We start from the raw sequence: 20,675 nt of genomic DNA on the forward strand, positions 1-20,675 counted from the left end.
GTATTATTATTCATTCCTGCTTCAGCAATGCCGGCGCGACCAAGACGCGGGTGTGTATCGTCCAGTAACCCGATCGATCGGTGCAGTGGTGAAGCGGGAATGAACTCCGGTCATGTTCAATGCATCATGCACATATTCAATTTCTCGGCACGCGTGAACTTCGGCCACTGCTAGCGCATACAACAGACGCGGTTTCCATTCTTAGACAGCGCACACACAAACGAAACACGAGAAAGAAGACAGGACAAGCGCTCGTTGAACTTAAAGTTTTTATATGAATAAAAGGATTATGTACCGAGTAATTATTAATTTCACGTGGGTTACATATAGAAACCGTCATACACTCAGGAGTGATCAATGAACGAGCTCGCTTCGTTTGCCAGATGTTTACTTCGCTCGGCGCACCGCAGTATTCCATGTCTGTCGTCTGCTTCTTTCGTACCATTTTCTTGTGAATCGGCAGAATTTCACTGGTGGCATTAACCTTTTCATGTTTACATTGCTGTCGTGACAGTTAACAACACAGTAATAATTTCCGGTCATCCGAAGAGGCGCCGTCGCAAACAAGAGACGTTTCGCGCGCAGCGCGAACTGAACGCGGGCGCGACCGTGAAGGGAAGCGGCGACGGAAACCCCCGTTGGAGATGAAATCGCGCCGCCAGGGGAGAAACGAGCGCTGGCGTCTAGGATGAAACTTGGCGGTCGGCCGGCGCGGTCGTCTATTCTCTGGCAAGCGGTTATTGGCGGCGAGGAGTTACGGAGTCGCCATCTATCGGAAGCGCCTCGCTGGCGTAGTATGAGGGATCACGTGGCGCGCTCCTCATAGGTTTTGCTGTCAGCGCTCACTGAAAACACCACGCACGAGCTCTCCCGGACATTTCTGTAAGTACTTTCGAAACAAGAGAAGTTTCTTACTGTCTAAATAATAATCTTGGGCAAACTGAAAGCACACAATCGTTTACAGACGCTACCTCTTTACCGAATACGTAGTACATAGAACGCCACTGCGCGCGGTCGCAGCCATGGAGTCTCCCGAACCGGCTTCTTGCGTGAAAGGTAGATAAACGCTGAGAGCAAACTATGTGAAATATGTTCTTATAGCGTATGTATAACTAAATGGAGCGTAATAGAACGAAGACTCAATGCAGCGATCGCGCAGATTCGCAGCGACCGACTACGCGTCTGCATGCTTGTCCGCGCACTGTTTCGCTTTCTCCGCGCGCGCGTTTTCGCACCGTGCCATGAGCTTTAGGTCGCAGAATATGAGCATTTGACAATATACAAGCAACCATTGTTGCGTGGACGCTATCAGAGCTGTTCAAAAATAATTTCATTGTAGAGACTTCGACGCCTGTGATGTACCGTCGCGACGATTCAATCTTTCCTTTTTTCTAAATTCTTTGATCTTTCAGTACTATTTCTCGAGTTGCGCCGCACTGTATGTTTATCGGTGTCCTCAGCGTGCAATTTCCCGCTGCTCCTTTTTTGTAATCCAGTGGATTAATTATTAACATAAACACGACCATATGCCATGCTTTTTTTAAATGTGCTTCTTACCGCTGCCTTTCCACTCCACTGAACTTGCCAGTATCTACAGCATCGACAAGTTCATAGACCAAACCGTCATGACATTAGTCGGGCAGCGGACACGGGCGAGCGTCTCAGTGCGCGTTTTCATAACATCGCAGACCGGGCGCCGTAGCAGAAATCTTCCTCGCGTCTGTGCTTGCTGCATACCCGAGTTGTAGCCGATGACTGTTTTCCGGTTTTACGTTTCGCGAGCTAAGCTTCACGCAGCTTCTTGTCCTGCGACTACGTGTGAATAAGGCTGACACCGGGCTCCGTTATGTGCGTCCGGCCCTGAAGCACCGAGCAGTAGCCTACCATGTTGCGCGCCTTCAAAGGCAGCCACTACCTATTGTAGTGCTTTCAAGCGTTGTAAGGGAGACACTCGAAGCGGGAAAATTTCGCCACTAAATGAGGACGGCAGCGTACAAGGGAATTTAAACTCGTTTTCAGCTCGCTTCGGCGCGCCCGAAGCAGCCGACGCGGCCGCTATGTCCACGTGATCCCTCCTAGCACGTCACGCCGACGGTGGCGCCAGCTTTTCCAGTGGTGGAGCTCGAGGCCAATATAGTCGGCCTCCGCGATAAACACGCGCTTGCGGCGAACGTCAAACGATGACGCATAGCGCGCGGCAGTGACCACCTGCGCCGACTCCGAACACGCTTACGGAGCCAATACCGACATACGCGGTGTTTACTAGCGTAGTGAAGCTTTTCGCTTCAAAGAAGTACGCTAGGAATAAACCAAGTGAGTGAAAAGAAAGAAAGGAAGAGGGGATAGGTGGGAAAAAATTGTCGGCCGATAACGAGACCTACAATTGCAAAGATTGTCATTTATGTAATGCATGTCAAAAATGTGACAACACGTGGCCGTCCCATGGGAAAAGAAAAGCAGGCTTATGAGCAATACCTGTTTTGATAGTTGTCAGTAGGCAGCCTTCACGTCAATGCTGCACGAATGCGTGCAAGAACTGTTCATTACAATTCCGGGTTCCGATTCCACGCGTAATATCACGTGGCCCCTACGATTACCTGTTGAATTACTTCTGTCCACATAGGATTGCACACAACGGACATGTGCGACCGGTTGGCACAGAGCAGCTCCCTCTTTCTGGTAAAGGCGAGCCGCCAAATAAAGGGCGAGTCGCGACAAGTGAGACAGGTGGACAAGAGGCATAGTACAATCGTCTTTATAATGCGTGCCGCTTCACTTGGAGAGCGAGTACATGATCATGGAGAGCGCCATGAAGGCCACCGTCCAGAGGCTCGTTGCCCCGACCGCCTGCACCACGTGCGAGTCGTCGAAGGTGTAGTTGCGCAGCATCACGCCGCGCATGGCGTGCGCAGGCAGAGCCTGTGGCACCGACCAGCTCACGGGACGGAGCACCGCCGGTGTGCCCTCCACCGGCCACAGTACACCTGCGAGGGTGAAGTATATCTCGATACGCGTGCATCGGACAACAATGACCGCTGCGACCGCTCAGCCTACGTGGTGGGTAAACGGCGGATACGTGCTTGCGGCGTCGGACGTTATTGAGGCATCATTTCTCACGCTTTATCAGAGGTGTGGGAACATATCGAAATAATCGAATTTTGTCCAATTGACTTCGGTCTTGGAACCGAATAAACACTATTTGTAAATACAAATATTTCACGAATAGTTCTCGGATACCTTAATTCGTCAATTACGCGCGATAAAACAGAAAATTGGAGCTGAAGGTGCGATAAATTTTATTCCACCCAATAGATATTAATCACGGGAAGTTACGTAGCGGAACATGCGGTATACGTCACTCAAGGAAGCAGGTGTTTCCGGCTGAACCAGTATCACTTACATTGGCGCAAGAGCCGTGAACAGGAGGACAGAGGGCTTATTTCTTCCTAATGCTCAATTTGCGCTTTCAGCGAAGAACACTGCAAAATGTGCAATGTAGTGACGGAAAGTTTCTAAGCGTTTTGAAGACACTAGGGTGCGAAGATCATATTATATTATTGGGTGGAAACAGCCGTTCATTATTCGACAACTATTCGAAAAGTATTCGATATTCAAACATAGCCAAGCAGTAAGGCTCTGCGCACATTCATAATTAGCATGAATCATTTCATCTATAAAACGGAATTTTGTGTTCAAGTTGATCAACTTGCAAAGTAGGAAAGCTGTCCGAAGTCAGAAGAACGAAGTCGAAGCAAATTCATGTGCTACCAGGCACGTACCCAGGGGGGGGCCCGGGGGGGCCCGGGCCCCCCCGAAATCAAGTGACATACCCCCCCCCCCCTCCCCACCCACGCCACCACTCCTCACACATTCCTAAGGCGCTGCCAGAATAATGTTGAGACTTAGCAGCTGTTCATCGGTCAGCCTTATGCTGCCTTTTTCACTCCTTTTATATGGCGGTAGTTATCGGCATCTCTTGTAATGTGAAGGACAGTTTTCTCATAGATTCCGCACCCGCGCGATTAACTCGAGATGCGCTCAGTTGTCACCATCTATTCAACCGTCACGCGCATAGCTGTTGCTTTTGTTAGTTCAACCTTCTTTGTTTAGGCTGATCCTGGGACCAGGAGAGGGATGCGGCTGTTACTCAGCTGGTCTGTACTCTCATGGAACGAGTTGCGGCCGGAAAAAACACCAATTGCGTTTAACTTTTCCCTTTGCTTCATTATTTCCTTGAGTTACGGCTCGCCGCGACGCTGGCAGATGCCCGGAACCATATACACGTGATATAGGTTAGATAAGGTGGGAAATAAAATAATGTGAAAGAACGTCCATCATGAAGCCCTGCAATAACCCTTAAACCCACAAGCAAGATGACTGTCGCCCGTTACCTCGTCTGTTTTCCCTAATTGTATAGCACTTTTTGTGCAAAATTGGAAACCGGAAACAAAAATCACAAGGAGTTGAGAAATTAAACGATCTACTAAGGGAGAGAGCCAACGAAACAACCAAACTGCAAGCAAAAGCGAATAATAAAAATGTTAGCCGTTGTTTATGAGAATATTTATGGATCAACATCTTTTTATTTAAAAAGGAAGTAGAGAAAACGCCGCCGGAAGTGGAGAATAATTACTTGCTTTGAATGACGCTTCTACAGTTATCGGTCGAACCGCCTCACGTAGCCACTTCTCTGCTGTACTTATGTGGGTGTTTTTCTAACCTTTCTCGGTGAGCGCAGTACGTCTAGAATCGCAGAGTCCTGCGCTCTACGCGGTTGTATGGGACTGGCGGCCGCACAGCGTTACGCAATTTGCGGAACTGTCAAAACTGATCCACAAGGCGAAAATAACTGATATTCGAAACTATAGCATGTGAAAGACTGAAGAAGCCGTAAAAAAATGAACGCAGCCTGAAATCAGTAAAAAAGAAACCTGGCATAGGACAAACCATGATGTATGCACTATACGATAAGAGGGATAATATCATAAGCAATCTCGAAGATACAGTAAAAGCAGCGGAAAAATTCTAAGCTGACCTGTATACAGTACCCAGAGGAGTCACGATACCTCAATTAGAAACAGTAATGAACAGGATACAGAAACTATCCTATAACTAGCGATGAGGTCAGAAGGGCGCTGCAAGACATGAAACGATGAAGAGCGGGAGGAGAAGGTGGAATAAGTCCATTTAATCAAAGATGGAGGGGACATAATGCTTGGAAAACTGGCGGCTCTTTATACGAAGTGTATATCGACTGCAAGGGTCCCAGAAAACTGGAAGAATGCGGACATTATACTAAACCACAAAAAAGGAGACATTAAAGAATTGAAAAATTATAGGACCATTAGCTTGCTCCCAGTATTATATAAGATATTTACCAAAATAATCTCAAATAGAATAAGGGCAACACTGGATTTTGTCAACCAAGGGAACAGGGTGGCTTCGGGAAGAGATACCTTACAATGGATCACATCCATGTCATCATTCAGGCTATCGCGAAATCTGCAGAGTACAATAAGCCTCTCTATGTGGCTTATATAGATTACGAAAATGCATATGATTCAGTAGAGATACCAGCAGTCTAGAGGCACTACGTAATCAAGGACTTCCTCTCTTCAGAGGACGCCGCTGTGATAGCTCCTTGGTATAGCACATGCCTCTAGACCCTTGTTTTCAAGGGCTCTGGCGAGGCAGCAGTGCTCCAAGTTATTTTACCATCTTATACATTTTATATTTTGCATCATTCTTGTACGATGGATTTTAATGTTCATAGTATTCATTAGTCATCGCCATAATTTTATAGTACGTAGATTTTACGCACTTTACAGCGAATATTTTTAGGCCACTCTACAGCCAAGTCACATCTTCATAATACACCATCAACATTACCACTTGTCATGGCGCTCTTTGGCCAAACCTGGCCCTTGCGCCACAAAAAACCACACATCATCATCACGTAATCAAGGACTACAGAACGCTTACGTAAAAAGCTTGAAAAATATTGCTACATGCGTGTGGTATTTGTTTGTTTGAACGAGGTGCGTGGGTGCCATCACTTAAGAAAAGAGGAGGAAGAATGAACTGGGCTCGCGCTGTGAATCTAACCGGTCAGCGCTGCAACCATTGTTGTAAATATAATCTGTAAATAGTTTCTCGTCTTACTGGCTCGTCCTTCGCGTAAGAATATATACAGAGGTTCTACAGCTACCTTAATTCTACACAAGAAAAGCATGGAGATACCTATAGGAAAATGGGTCAGAGAGGGAGACACAATTTCTCCAAAGCTATTCACTGCGTGCTTAGAAGAATTCAAGCTATTAAACTGGGAAGGCTTAGGAGTAAAGATCGACGGCAAATATTTCAGCAACCTTCGGTTTGCCGATGACATTGTTCTATTCAACAACAATGCAGACGAGTTACAACAAATGATTGGAGACCTTAACAGAGAGAGTGCAAGAGTGGGGTTGAATATTATTATGCAGAAGATGAAGATAATGATAAATAGCCGGGCAAAGGAACAAGAGATCAGGATCGCCAGTCAGCCACTAGAGAGTGTGAAGGAGTACGTTTGCCTAGGTCAATTAATCACAGGGAACCCTGATCATGAGAAGGAAATTCACAGAAGAATAAAAATAGGTTGGATCGCATACGGCAGACATTGCCAGTTCCTGACTGGAAGCTTACCATTGTTATTGAAAAGTAAGGTGTGCAATCAGTGCATTTTGCCAGTGCTGACATATGGGGCAGAGACTTGAGAATGAGCTAAGGACCGCGCAAAGAGCGATCGAACGAAGATTGCTAGGCATAACGTTAAGAGAGAGAAAGAGAGCGGTTTGGATCAGAGAGCGAACGGGTATAGACGATATCCTAATTGACATCAAGGGGACAAAATGTAGCTGGGCAGGCCATGTAATGCGCCGGTTAGATAACCGTTGGACCATTAGGGTTACAGAATGGGTACCAAGAGAAGGAAAACGCAATCGAGGACGACAAAACACTAAGTGGAGCGATGAAATTAGGAAATTCGCGGGCGCTAGCTGCATGCAATCGGTTGGCGCAGGACAGGGGTAAATGGAGATCGCAGGGAGAGGCCTTCGTCCTGCAGTGGACATAAAACATGATGATGATGATGATGATGATGATGATGATGAAGGTGTTGGGCCCCCCCCGAAAAAAAATCCTGGGTACGTGCCTGTGTGCTACCCATCAATTATTCCCATACAGGCTGAACAACCATGCATAACTGCTAGCTCATGCATGTTCCCTCAAGTAATTCATGGGTCGCTACGAGCGTGACACGGTGTGTGCTGCTGGGTCTTGTATAGCGACGCCTTAGTGCAGACCCTTTTTGAGTGCAGCTTTTGGGCGCCCGTTCCTTCAGTGAGCGTCGGCGTAACCGAACCAACGAGCACAGCGAAGGATGAAAGAGCGAATGCGGAACGAAGCGGGGATGAAAGACGGCGACAACGAAGAGAGCGCGAGGAGGAAAGCGGATGAGGAGAGTATGGCGAGAGCGTGAGGGGAAATCAGAGTGCCACTCGAGACGTTCTTCTCTACGGCTGCGACCAGGCATGCAGCGAGCGCGTGCAGGGATACCATAATGGAAACTAAACACTGGTGTGGGCTTCGGACCCATTGCGCATGCGCTACGTCACCTGGGCCGCCGCCGCTAGAGAATGGGCTCCACGCGAGCCACACGTTCTCATGTTCACGCTTTGTTTGTGAGCAATGAGTGAACAAACCGGTGGGAATGCTTCGCTTGCCGCTGCTGCTAAAGGAGCTGCCCGAGCAGACGCTCAGCGCAGCCGCCAAGAGAATCTTGTCGTTAAGATCGAATTATTTGCCACAATATATCGCGAATTCAAAGCATCTATAGAGACAGCTGCGCTCAAGATTGACGTTAAGAAATATCCTAACCATAAGTGATTTTTTTGTTTCTTCAGTCATTGCCTCTATTTTCTTCACTGCCAGCCAAATGCGGCCGATATAACCGTTAAACACCCTCTTTTATCGTCATTTCCAGCTCTCCCGCTCGTTCGCGCCAGCTTTACGGTCGTGGGGGAGAGTACCATCTGAGTTGCGCCGCACGACGGAAGCCGCAGGAAGACTGACAGACGCAGGATAAACTGACACATGGACGCCTAACTGCTTCTCCTCAGGAACGGCAGCCGCGCGCCCTCAGACGCACGCGTGACCCAGCAGTGGTACCTAAAGTCTCTTGATAATTTCAGAGTACCGCCACTCTTTGAACTCTGCCGCCGCCGTGCAACCTCTTCGCCTTTTCCTCGACCCTCGCGCGTACCTCCCGCGGCAACCACCTTTGCCCCCGTTTTTCTGCATGACGATTGGTGTCCCTGCCGTTGCCCTTGGAAACACGTGGATCTTGCGTTTTGCTTGTGTTTTTCTTTTTCGTTCACGCCATTTTCTCCTCAGCTCGGCTGGCTCGGTCGGCGTAACGAACGTTGTACGCTGTTTCCTGCTCTATGTGCTAGCGATATATGCCGGGCTGTTGCGCACATAACTGCAGCAAGAAGCCTAAAGATGGTTATGCCGTTTTTATGTTACCACAAGGAAAGCGTGACGGCTTGCGCAGGAAGCAGTGGCTGCATGACATTGGCCGAAAGAACTTTGTTCCGACAAAAAACAGCGTTGTTTGCGAGCTGAGGCGTCTTTCTTATAGCTCGTAGCAAAGCATCCCGTAATGCAGCATTTTTTTCATTCTTCCGGCCTGCTCACCAGCGTTTTTGTTGCGGCAATTTGAAGGTTGCATGAACATGCGGTTGTCCTCAGTATACCTAATATGCTGCGGCGGCTCCATGACCTCGCACGTCGCCAGATGTTGTTATTCAGTCTAGATTCTGCTTCCGCTGTGAACGATTAGGTGTGAAGATACAGCCTCTCGATCGCACGTATCGCGATTTTTAGGATCCGCTGCCTGTTTTACTGAAAATTTATATAGCGGCTTATAAAGGAGATGTTATTTCTAGCTTATTTCGTTCTGTGCGTCAGTCAGATACAATGAATGCGAGCCCTAAAAAAATTAGTGGCATGTATACCTGTGGTATTGCAGGTGATGAGCGCTAGCTAGTCCACATTGTGCTTTTTAGGTTTTAAGGCGAAAGCCTTTAGATCAGTATGCTTCAAGGTGGCGTTGTGAACAGAAAGTATCACGTGACCTAAGGAACGCCAGACGCGGCCCAGCATGTCCACCCCTGTACTAGTGATTGAATTAAGGTGGATTAGAATGGATTCCGGAGGATTAAGGTGAATAAGGACATAGGTGTTGAAAGCGGATTAAGGTGGACGAAGGAGGATTAGGGTGGATTAGGTTGAATTATTATTGACGAAGGAGTACTAGGGCCGATTAAGGTGGTTAGGCTACATGAACAAGGATTAGGGAGGAATAAGGTGGGTTCAGGAGGATTAAAGTCGATTAGGGTAGATTAAGGTAAATTAGGGTTCATAAAGGAAGATTAAGATCGATTAGGATATAATAGGGTTGATGGAGGTGGGTTACGGTGTATTAAGGTGTATTAGGGTGAATTAAGCGGGATTAATGTGTATGAATAAGGATTAAGGTGTATGAAGGAAGATTAAGGTGGATGAAGGCGCATTCAGGTGAATTAAGCTTGATGAAGGAGCTCTAAGACCAATTAGGGTATATTACGGAGGACCAAGGTGCATGAACAAAGATTAAGGAGGATTAGGATGGATTAAGGTTGATGACGGAGTATTAATGTTGTAAAGCCTACTGTAATAAACCTCAATCCATGCTAGTCCTTCATCCACCTTAATCGGCCCTAATACTCCCTAATATACCTTAACCAATATTAATTCACCATAATCCACCTTCATCCTCTTTCATCTACCTTAATCCCGCGTAACCCTCATTTATGCACCTTAATCCACCCTAATCCTCCTTCATTCAGCTTAATCCCCGATAATGTTCCTTAAGGCAGCCACACAACGCGTCACAGTCACAACGCGACCTTGAAACAAAGAGGCTTTCGCTTAATAAGCCACACACAAAGCGATGCGCCACAAGCAATGCTAGATCAGACGCACGAAGTAATGCATCTCAAATATGTGGCGGAAAAATTGTCTGGAATATAGAACTCGCCTCAAAGTTCCTTTTACATGAGTCTAGCCTGTTCATACGGTTTTAAGAAAATACCAACTGCCTCATAAACGTTGCCCTCAGCATTAGCGATGCTGTTATCAGCATTTCTCAAAATTTTCAACACCACTGGGGCGCGCAACTATCCCAAAATAACTAAAAATAACACGCCTCCATAAAATGCTGCGGCCTGTCCGCGGGAGCCCGGGATAAAAAGTGTGCCGTGTGCAGCCGGCGGGCGAGGAGAATCGGGGAGGAAAGCACCGCGAGGAGGAAAGTGTCGCTATTTACTGGTACGTAAAGTACCTTGATAATTTAAAGGTAACGACGCTCTTTGAACTCTGCCGCCGCTGCGCGACGTGTCGCCTCTTCCTCACCCTTTGCGCGTTCCCCCGCGGTAACCAGTTTTGCCCCCATTTTTCTGTACGACAATTGGACTCGCTGCCGTTGCCATTGGAAACGCGCGGATCTTGAGTTTTGTTTGTGTTTTTCTTTTTCATTCTCGCCATTTTCCTCCTGAGCACGGCTGGCTCGGTGATTTAGCTCGGCGTAGCAAACGTTGTACGCTGTGTTTCCTGCTCTATGTTCTAGCGCTATGCCGGGCTGTTGCGCATATAACTGCAGCAAGAAGCCTAAAGATGGTTATGCCGTTTTTATGTTACCACAAGGAAAGCGTGACGGCTTGCGCAGGAAGCAGTGGCTGCATGACATTGGCCGAAAGAACTTTGTTCAGACAAAAAACAGCGTTGTTTGCGAGCTGAGGCGTCTTTCTTATAGCTCGTAGCAAAGCATCCCGTAATGCAGCATTTTTTTTTAATTCTTCCAGCCTGCTCACCAGCGTTTTTGTTGCGGTTGTCCTCAGTATGCTTAATATTCTGGGGCGGCTCCATCATCTTGCACGTCGCTAACTGTTGTTATTCAGTCGGAAGTGCAGCATTATAGATTCTGCTTTGCGATTAGTGGCAAGCATACCCGTGGTATCGCAGGTGACGAGCGTTAGCTAGACAACATTTAGTTTTTTTAAGTTTTAAGGCGAAAGCCTTTAGATCTCTGTGTTTCAAGGTCGCGTTGTAAACTGGAAGTATCACGTGACCCAAGAAGGCCAGAGGTGATCCAAAGCATGTCCACCCCTGTATAAAAGAATGATTACCCGAGTTAATTAATGAATCATTAGTGATTGACATAAGGTGAATTCGGGAGCATTAAGGTTGATTCGAGTGTATTAAAGAAGATTAAGGATTAAGATGCATGAATGAAAGTTAAGGTGGGTGGAGGGGGATTAAGGCGGGTTATGGTGGAATAAAGTGAAGGGTTGGTGAAAGGGTATTAAGACCGATTAGGGTGGATTAGGGTGCATGAACAAGGATTAGGGCGGATAAAGGTGGATAAAGGAAGATTAAGGTCGATTAATGTGCATTGAGGTGAATTATGGCTGATAAAGGAGGATGAAGACCTATTAGGTTGGATTAGGGTAGATTAAGCTGGATTAGGGACCATGAAGCTGGATTAGGTTTGATAAAGGTGGATCAGGGTGTATTAAGGTATATTGGCACTATTAGGCAGGATTAAGTTGGATTAAGGTGCATGAATAAGGATTCAGGTGGATGAAAGAGAGTTCAGGCGGATTACGGCGGATAAGGCTGATAAAGGAGGATTAAGACCATATAGGTAGGCTAAGGTGCATTAGGGGCGATGTAGAATGATTAGGTTGTATTAAGGTGGATTGGGATTATTAAGGTGGATGAAGAAGCATAAAGGTGGATTAGAGTGGACTAAGGTGAATTAGGGTTCATTGAGTATTAAGACCGATGAGTAAACAATAATCCTCCTAATGACATTAATCCATCGAATCCACACTCATCGACCTTAATCCTCCTTCATTCACTAATCATCATTCATTCACCATAACCCACGAAAGTCATTATTAATGCACCTTAATCCACCTTCATCGACCTTAATGTACTTTAACCCTCCTTAATGCACTTAACTCCTCCTTAATCAACCCTAATGCTTCGTCATTCACTTTAATCCACCCTAATCCACTATAATCGTCCTTAATTCACCTCAATCAAGCCGAATCCACATTCAGCCACCTTAGTCCACCCTAATCCAACTTAATCCACCCTAATCCTCCTTCATTCCCTTTAATTCACCCTAGCCTACCATAATCCTCCTTAATGCACATTAATCCTTCTTAAGCCACCCTTATCCTTCTTCATGCACTTTAATCCACCCTAATCCACTATAATTGTCCTTATTGCACCTCAACACACCTTCATGAACCCTAATTCACCTTCATCGACCTTAATCCAACCTAGTCCTCCCTTATGCACGTTGATTCACCTTCATTCACCCTAATGTACCTTCATCGACTTTCATTCACCTTAATCCTCCGTAATACAACCGAATTCAACTTAATCCTATCACTAATCAATCATTACTCTGCTAATCATTAATCATCTCTTATACGCGGGTGCACATGCTTTAGTTCGCTTCCTGCCTTCCTTCGGTCACGTGATATTTTCTGTAGCTCACAACGGGACTTTGAAACAGAGGTCTAAGGCTTTCGCTTAATAAGCCATACACAAAGGGATGTGTCACAAGCAATACTAGATCAGACGCACGAAGTAAAGCCTCTGATCATGTGGTAGAAAAATTGTCTTGAGTATAGAGAACAGGACGTCCTCTCTTTTCAGATTTCTTCTTGAGACTTATAATGTCAACAGTCAGATAAACCAGTGGTCGCCTGTCCTGTTCTCTTTTACTCTCTGAATTTTCTTTCTTCCGACGAACTGGAAATGTGTCATTTATCAGAAATCCAACTATATGTAGCTTTCTGCCGTAAGAAGAAAACCCCCTTCCTCCCATTCTGTTATGCGTGTCATGGGTCCCGCGTAGAAGACAAGCTAGCCCAACATCTAGTCCTCCTCCAACTATACTAATGGGCCGGGTATCCGCTGTGTGGTGAACGCATGCATGCAGTGCCTAATTGATTGCTCAGGGCCCGTGCCGTACGAAGTTACCTCAAGGATGGCCTTAATGCGCTAAAAGTTTCTGGGTTTATATCTGAAGCATTTGCCCGAGATGATGTACACTAGTGTAGTAAAGAAATTTCACGGGGCCTTGCATATGACACGTACTTGCAACATAAAGGGGGACAAAAACAGGCGCAATCACGTGGGATGGTACAAAGAACAAGCGCTACGCTCACACGATTTATTCACCTGCATGGGCCGCTAAATACGTAAGGTAAAATATGTTGAGTGTAGCCCAAAATATGTAGGGTGTACCTATACACATGCATTTTGTGGTTCATGCCGGTTTAGTGGTTCATAAACAGCACGAGTGTAGCAATCGTTTTTCGTACTTGTTTCGTGCTCGTTTTCCGAACACACTCTTAAGTAAGTGTGTCTATTTTTGCGCTACTTTCTGTTACAAGTACCACTGCTCGCTTCGGGTCGAGAGCAATTTCGAGCCAACATGTCGGTCAGATGATGATTACTCGTGTCTCATGTATCCCCGTGAGATGGTGTCGCAGAAGGTTCGGATTGATTTTTTGACCCCACGGGATGTTCTGAGCTCGCGCACGCATACTTTTATTTGTGTCGACGGTAGAGAAATTAGACCACTCAATACGCCTTGCTTAACTTTCGGTGTGGGATGAGGCGCCATTTGCGAGCCACTGCTGCAACGTGCGTATAGTGGCGCGTATGCGCAGAGGGAGTTGTCTAGCACATAGTGTAGACTCACCGCCGTACCGACGCATAGAGCAGGAGTCGTAGGCCAGATTGGCAGCGTTGACAGCGACAACCTAGGAGACAGTGCGTTCGACGAAAGTGCACGCAACTATTGCTTCGGCAGCCATGTTCCATTTAGTGTTGTTTTATACAACGAAGCTGCACATAGCTAGTTTCTAGCGAATCGATGTCCGTAGGCAAAAAAAAAAGAAACCGTGGGCCGATTCCGAAGATAGTGCTATACCGAGCTGACCCACTGCGCTGGTGAAGCAGGCTTCAAGCATTCCACCAACTTGAAATAAATGTTAATATCTTGCTTTCAAGTACAACCCGTATCAGATATTAGGCTGACAACAGATACTACACTTTGACCCGCGTCGGCCAGGTCTACGTTCGCACGGCCCTCTGTTTACCCGCGTTCCAAGCGCTTCCGTATCTCCTTTCCGTTCCTTCCGCTCACCCGTGGCGACGGTCCCGTCGTCCACGCGAATGTATGAAAAATCAGGGTGAATGAATCCGTCATCATCATAATCAGCCTGGTTACGCCCACTGCAAGGCAAAGGCCTCTCCCATACTTCTACAACCACCCCGGTCATGTACTAATAGTGGCCATGTAGTCCCTGCAACTTTTTAATCTCATCCACCCATCTAACTTTGTGCCGCCCTCTGATACGTTTCACTTCCCTTGGAATCCGGTCCGTAACCCTTAATGACCATCGGCTATCTCCCCTCCTCTTTACATGTCCTGCCCATGCACGCTTATTTTTCTTCATTTCAACTAAGATGTCATTAACTCGCGTTTGTTCCCTCACCCAATCTGCTCTTTTCTTATCCCTTAACGTTACACCCATCATTCTTCTTTCCATAACTCGTGGCGTCGTCCTCAATTTAAGTAGAACCCTTTTCTTAAGCCTCCAGGTTTCTGCCCCGTATGTGAGTCAGCTGAGACAGCTGTTACAAACTTTTATCTTGAGGGGTAATGACAACCTGCTGCTCATGATCTGAGAATGCCTGTCAAACACACCCGAGCCCTTTCTTATTCTTCTGATTATTTCAGTCTCATGATCTGGATCCGCGGTCACTACCTGCCCTAAGTAGGTGTATTCCCTTACCACTTCCAGTGCCTCGCTACTTATCGTAAACTGCTGTTCTCTTCCGAGACTGTTAAACATCATTTTAGTTTTCTGGAGGTTAATTTTTAGACCCACCCTCCTGCTTTGCCTCTCCAGGTCAGTGAGCATGCATTGCAGTTGGTACCCTGAGTCACTTAGCAAAGCAATATCATCAGCGAATCGCAAGTTACTTAGGTATTCTCCATTAACTCTTATCCCCAGTTCTTCCGAATCCAGGCCTCTGAATACCTCCTGTAAACACGCTGTGAATAGCATTGGAGAGATCGTATCTCCCTGCATGACGCCTTTCTTTATCGGGATTTTGTTGCTTTCTTTATGGAGGACTACGATGGCTGTGGAGCCGCTATAGATATCTTGCAGTATTTTTACATATGGCTCATCTACATCCTGATTCCGTAATGCATTCATGACTGCTGAGGTTTCGACTGAATCAAACGCTTTCTTGTAATAAATGAAATCTATATATAAGGGTTGGTTATATTCCGCACATTTCTCTATCACCTGATTGATAGCGTGAATATGGTCTATTGTTGAGTAGCCTTTACGGAATCCTGCCTGGCTCTGGCAGGACCAGGCAGGACGCAACTGTGCCCACCCGCGCTTTCCGGTGTTCCGACATTACCACGTCTACAGTCTGTTTCCTAAAGTTCTAATGGGAACGCACACCTGCCACCGAATTTTACCAAGTGGTTATACGGTGATACTTACTGGAGAGGTTGACTCTAAGTCAAGAACCGAAGGTACTCTGCATCCAGTGGGTGTCCGTTAGACAGCCTACTCTAAAACTGCATATCACATGCCGTCGCTACTCAACACCACCCGCCTGTACTTAAATCACCCGTTTAAAGCGAAAGTTATGTTAGCAAACCTTAGTCCTCTAAATTACTCACCACTAGTTCTTGCTACTCGTCTCTGAAATATAACTATGCCTCGATATGCTGTATCCGCAACAAACCATGGGCCCTATAACGTAAACCTATTCCAAACTGTTTCTATTCCAATTATGCAGGGCTTCTCCATGATTGGTTAAAAAAAATTCGCCACCCCCTATCGCCTGTCTATCATGCGACGTCAAGATAACCGCGAAAACTCCCCATCTGATGTGACGGGTACTCACACATTATGCATAATCAGATGGAATAAAAGCAAAATAATTATTTCTTATTTGACGCCTTTTTCGTCATACAGTCTTCTGCTATTAGTCGAAAGTTATCGGACTGCGCTTACTTGGCACCATGGTAACTCACCTGGATAGAGTGACGTGCACGCTTTAAAGATGCATTAATATGCCACAGAAACCAAGATTCTTTTTCTTGAATAACTGGACACGGCCCCGTTTCGAAAGGAATAGATGACTGCCTGCCGATCGCTCTGGCACCGGCTACTCGGAGTGGCCGGGCTACATGGATCTATTTGCGTATAATGACAATTTTTGCATGGAAGTGTAACGTTATCCAGTCCTTTTGGTAAGTATACATCGGGCTGCCGACTCTTCTTCACCGAGGTTCCGTTTTAGCGGCATTTTCAGCTTTCCGTTGCACGCTGCCGTGATTTTTGACCACCCACCGCAAGCTAAGCATTGCGAGATGGACGAATCGCCGCTGCCGGCGCCACATTCCTCATCCGGATATCTACTTTCGCAGTGGCTGGCTCGTCCCCACCGAAACCCTCTCCACTTCAGTGTGCGCCTGGCCTCTTGTCGGACAATTAGCTAAGAAACAACGCTCGACGTAGGCAATGCTATTCGCTTTAAAAGCAAACAAAAATGACCTCGTATAAACTGGAAGAGCTTTTGATTGGGTTCTTCGAACAACTCTGCAGGTTACCACCCGATGCTTGTGTCGGTGGTTAGGTTAATTTGACGCCAGGAGAGAGGAATAGTTTCGCGTCAGAGGACCCCATGACACATTTGTTCAAAATCTCGAACCTAGGGCCCTGTAACGCAAAACTATTCCAATCTATTTTTATTCCAAGCTCCTGACGTCAAATTTACGTAACCAGCGACGTAAGCATCGGGCGTAACCCGCAGCGTTGTTTGAAAAGCCCGATCAAACGCACTCCTTGTTTGTAGAGCTTATCATCGGTCGAGGAGGAAAGGGCGCGCGGTGAGCCTTTCCTCCTCTCTGGCTTGTGCGATCCGGCGCAGCGCTGCTTGAAAGCATTGCTGTCGCGTGCTGCCGAACGATTTCGAGATCCCTTAGATCGTACTTTGTGAAATTTACGCACTGTCTGTTCACATAAGGTAGTCAGGGAAGCCTTTCGGTGCATTAGTAACTACAGTACGCGGAAATATATATTTCGGGTGCAAGCATATGACAGGTATTATAGGCCTCGGTGTATATGTGTTGTGAACTATTTTGCGTATATTCTACGTAGAGAACCAGCATCTGTGTATTACCAGCGTGAAATGGTAAATCTGCTCACTATCTGATCGCTTGGCGTAGGGAATAAAACATAAAACATAAGAGAGAGAGAATAAACTTTTATACTAAGCCATTATAACGGTTGGTGCGCGCTGGCACCAGATGGGGTGGAACCTTCTTCTCAGGTCCCATATGCGTCCAGCAGTTCCTGGCCCCTAGCCGCCAGCGCGAGCTGGGTCGGCTGGGGGCCATAAGAACATAAGAGCGCATGCTCGTGCACGGCCAACCTAAGGCAACCCTGAAACATCTAAGCGGTAGGCGCTATCAAACATTTGTGATAAACTGGCATCCTCCCTACTCATTTCAAGTCTAGTAAAATTATAATCACTATATGGCTACGCTAGTTTCCTGTCTCAGGCCGATGGCGCTGCTCAACACAGCGATCACTGCGGTTGGTGAACCAGCATGATACATGTATAAGCTATGTGTTTCGGCATTGCCTTTCTGCCCTGTAAATCCAAAATATATGAGAGGGATCGCATGAAAAGAATGCGAAGGCTATTTTTGAGGGCAAAATTTCTGTAATATGTGTGAGTGCGCCGTAGAGAACGCAACGAACCCAACCGAAAGAAAAATATTCGGTTACCATCCTCTTTCTCGAAAAAGAAAGAGAAAGCAAGCTAACGCGCAGCAATGCGACCTCGCATAGTCACACCGCACAACGTTTATACATCTATAAACGTTGATGCCGTATGCTTGGCCCGTGCGCGGTATAGAACAAAGACATCTGTAGTCCAGCATACCACTGCTTAGGACGCTCGCGCAGTTCCTAGACGGTCACTTTGCTGGTGAAGTTTAATTCACACTGCTATGCCATTATTACCAACCAAAACAATTTCATTCATGGGTGTAAACCTGATCGAGCGAACCAAGTAGTCCCGCAATGTAATCTGCAGCTAACAGTTTGAACGCTTGTCAAATTATAACAGCACAGCTCCTATCGTAGCAGAACGGTACCCACGCTGCTACGATCGTCGCCTATGTTTCACTGATCCTAAAGCGCAGCTTTTATATATAGAGGATAGTATTGCAATAAGGTCACGTTAGTGAATGGAACATTCAGAAATACACAAATGATCTCCGAAACTGATCGTAGGCTCAAATATGCGCGCACACATCGCGCTGCGCGCTCCGTCAGCCTCAACGCCAGCAGAAAATCCGGCAAGATCGACTGTTACGTACTCGGCGGCTAGACGCCGAGGGAGGCACGACGACCGGCCCAAGGAACAGACGGCCCACGCAGTGCCAGGAAGACAATAACGTTTATTTCTTCAGCGACGCGCTTTTTGTGCGCTAAGTAGCCAATCAGGGGGTGGCAAAAAGAAAAGGTATTGTGGCAAGCGGGGCAACCTTATCTGCAGGCCCCAACGTACAATGAGACCAGCACCGCGAATGTCACAGCTCGGCTAAAGCTACCCATTTCGGAAGGCGTTCAAGAGGATGACGCTTCTTGAAAAACTGGAGGTGGGTACAGGTAGCCAACGATGGGAAACAAGATTGTCCAAGCACAGCACTGACGCGTTTTGAACGATCACATTGTGTTTGCGCTTGGAATGGGTGAAGACGCCGAGGTGCATGGTGGTACAGGCGGGCAAGTTGAGCTAGACATCGCAGAATAGGTGAAGAAGGCCCTGTGGCTTCTTCAACAACAAGCCCGTAGAGAGGGGCTGGGACGCCCAGGAGGAGGCGACGCTTATAATTAGCACTGCTCGCTGAGTGCCGAAAGGCTGCCGAGCACGTAGTGACAGGGAGCCTGTCGCAGACTTCTGGAGCAGGGTTCATCCCGTCAGCCGACACGACACGCTCTGAAGTGGCTTAGTGAACGAGCGGAAGAAACGCAGGTACTACGTCAGAAGGAACCTCGCGCCCAAGCTTAGTGAAGCCCGGCAGTGGAATTCACTGGGAGCAGAACACATGAAAACCGAACATGAGAATGAAAAGGCTTGCGTCGACTTGCATGCACACGAGCAAAAAGAAAAAAACCTAGGCAATGCGGCTAAGGCAGTCAACATTTGCATGGCGTTTGCCTTTCTTGTGCCGCACTATAGGAACTCAAACTGTTGAAGTGCTGGACTGCCCCTCATCAAGCGACCATTTCTATTTGACATTTGGTTCAACCACACTAAGGGGGAGTGATCGGTTCCAAAAACAAAGGAAGAGCCTTTAAGATAACACGAGAGCTTTTTGAGAGCCCACACCAAGCAAGCGCATTCCTTTTCTGTTGTGCTGTAGGCTTGCTCGCGTGACGTTAGCTTTCGACTTGCATCGACAACAGGATGCTCCTCGCCTTTTTCTTTCACCTGACTTAGAACAACGCCCATTCCGCGGCCACTGGCGTCACACTGAACTAAGAAAGGGAGAGAGTAATCCTGTGCTGCGGGAACCGGTTCGCTGAGAATAATATTTTTTAATCACAGCAAATGCGTCTTTACGCGCCATATTCCAACGCACAATAGTAGGCTCGGTCTTGCGTAGAGCGTCTGTGAGAGGACGACCGATATGTGCGAAGTTTGGAACGTAACTTCTGCAGTACTCTGTTAAACCCAAAAAAGAACGCAAGTTAGTCTTTGTTTTTGGCAAAGTTAGTGATTGCCTCAACTTTTAGTTCGGAAGGACGTCGCTTCCCTTGGCCAACAACGTGCCCCAAGTAGTGGACTTCAGTGCTTGTAAGACAACATTCGCTCAGTTTGAGAGTCAACCCTGCTTCACGGATTCGAAGGAATACCTGCTGCAGATGTTCCAGATGCTGTTGGCAAGTGCTCGGTAAAACAGCGATGTCATCTAGGTAGGGCACAGCGAAAGGCTCGGTGCCTGTGAGAACTTGATTCATTAGTTTTGAAAATCGAACGGTGCATTTTTGAGACCAAAAGTGAGCACCAGAGGTCGATATGAGCCTGTCGGAGTCGTGAAAGTGGCGAGCTTACTGGCGTTCTCCGTGAGTGGTACTTGCCAGAAGCCGCGTACCATATCTAACGTAAAAACGCAGTGTGTCGCGGAAACCTTCTCGATCAAGGCCTCAACATTAGGAATGGGAAACGTCTTCGTTTTCGTTATCGCATTCAGATTACGACAGTCAATGCAGGGTCGGCGTTCCTTGCCAGGACTTTCTACGATAAACACCAGCGACAGGTATTCGCTTTCCCCTGGCACAATTACACCCAGTGTCAACGTGTTCTGAACGGAATCGTTCAGCAGCTTCTCATGACGGGGCGAAAATCTGTGCATCCTTGTACGGAAGGGTTAGTCAGATGTCAACTAAATGCCG

General features: G+C 47.0%; 1 protein-coding gene and 1 pseudogene across 4 annotated transcripts in view; both read right to left on the bottom strand.

Moving 5' to 3' along the window:
• Window positions 1-2,744: 2,744 nt before the first annotated feature.
• The window catches only part of LOC135898293 (ABC transporter G family member 23-like), a 222,863-nt gene continuing 204,932 nt past the window's right edge, over window positions 2,745-20,675 (bottom strand). For all 4 annotated transcript variants that reach the window (XM_065427162.2, XM_065427161.2, XM_065427164.2 and 1 more), the window contains one exon: window positions 2,745-2,984. In XM_065427162.2, coding sequence (XP_065283234.1) covers window positions 2,773-2,984 — 212 coding nt within the window. In that variant the 3' untranslated portion in view covers window positions 2,745-2,772. The remainder of the gene's footprint in view (window positions 2,985-20,675) is intronic.
• Window positions 14,065-14,243, bottom strand: LOC135898322 (U2 spliceosomal RNA; annotated as a pseudogene).

This window comes from Dermacentor albipictus, chromosome 5, assembly GCF_038994185.2.
Source record: "Dermacentor albipictus isolate Rhodes 1998 colony chromosome 5, USDA_Dalb.pri_finalv2, whole genome shotgun sequence".
In the NCBI taxonomy this organism is placed as follows: domain Eukaryota; kingdom Metazoa; phylum Arthropoda; class Arachnida; order Ixodida; family Ixodidae; genus Dermacentor; species Dermacentor albipictus.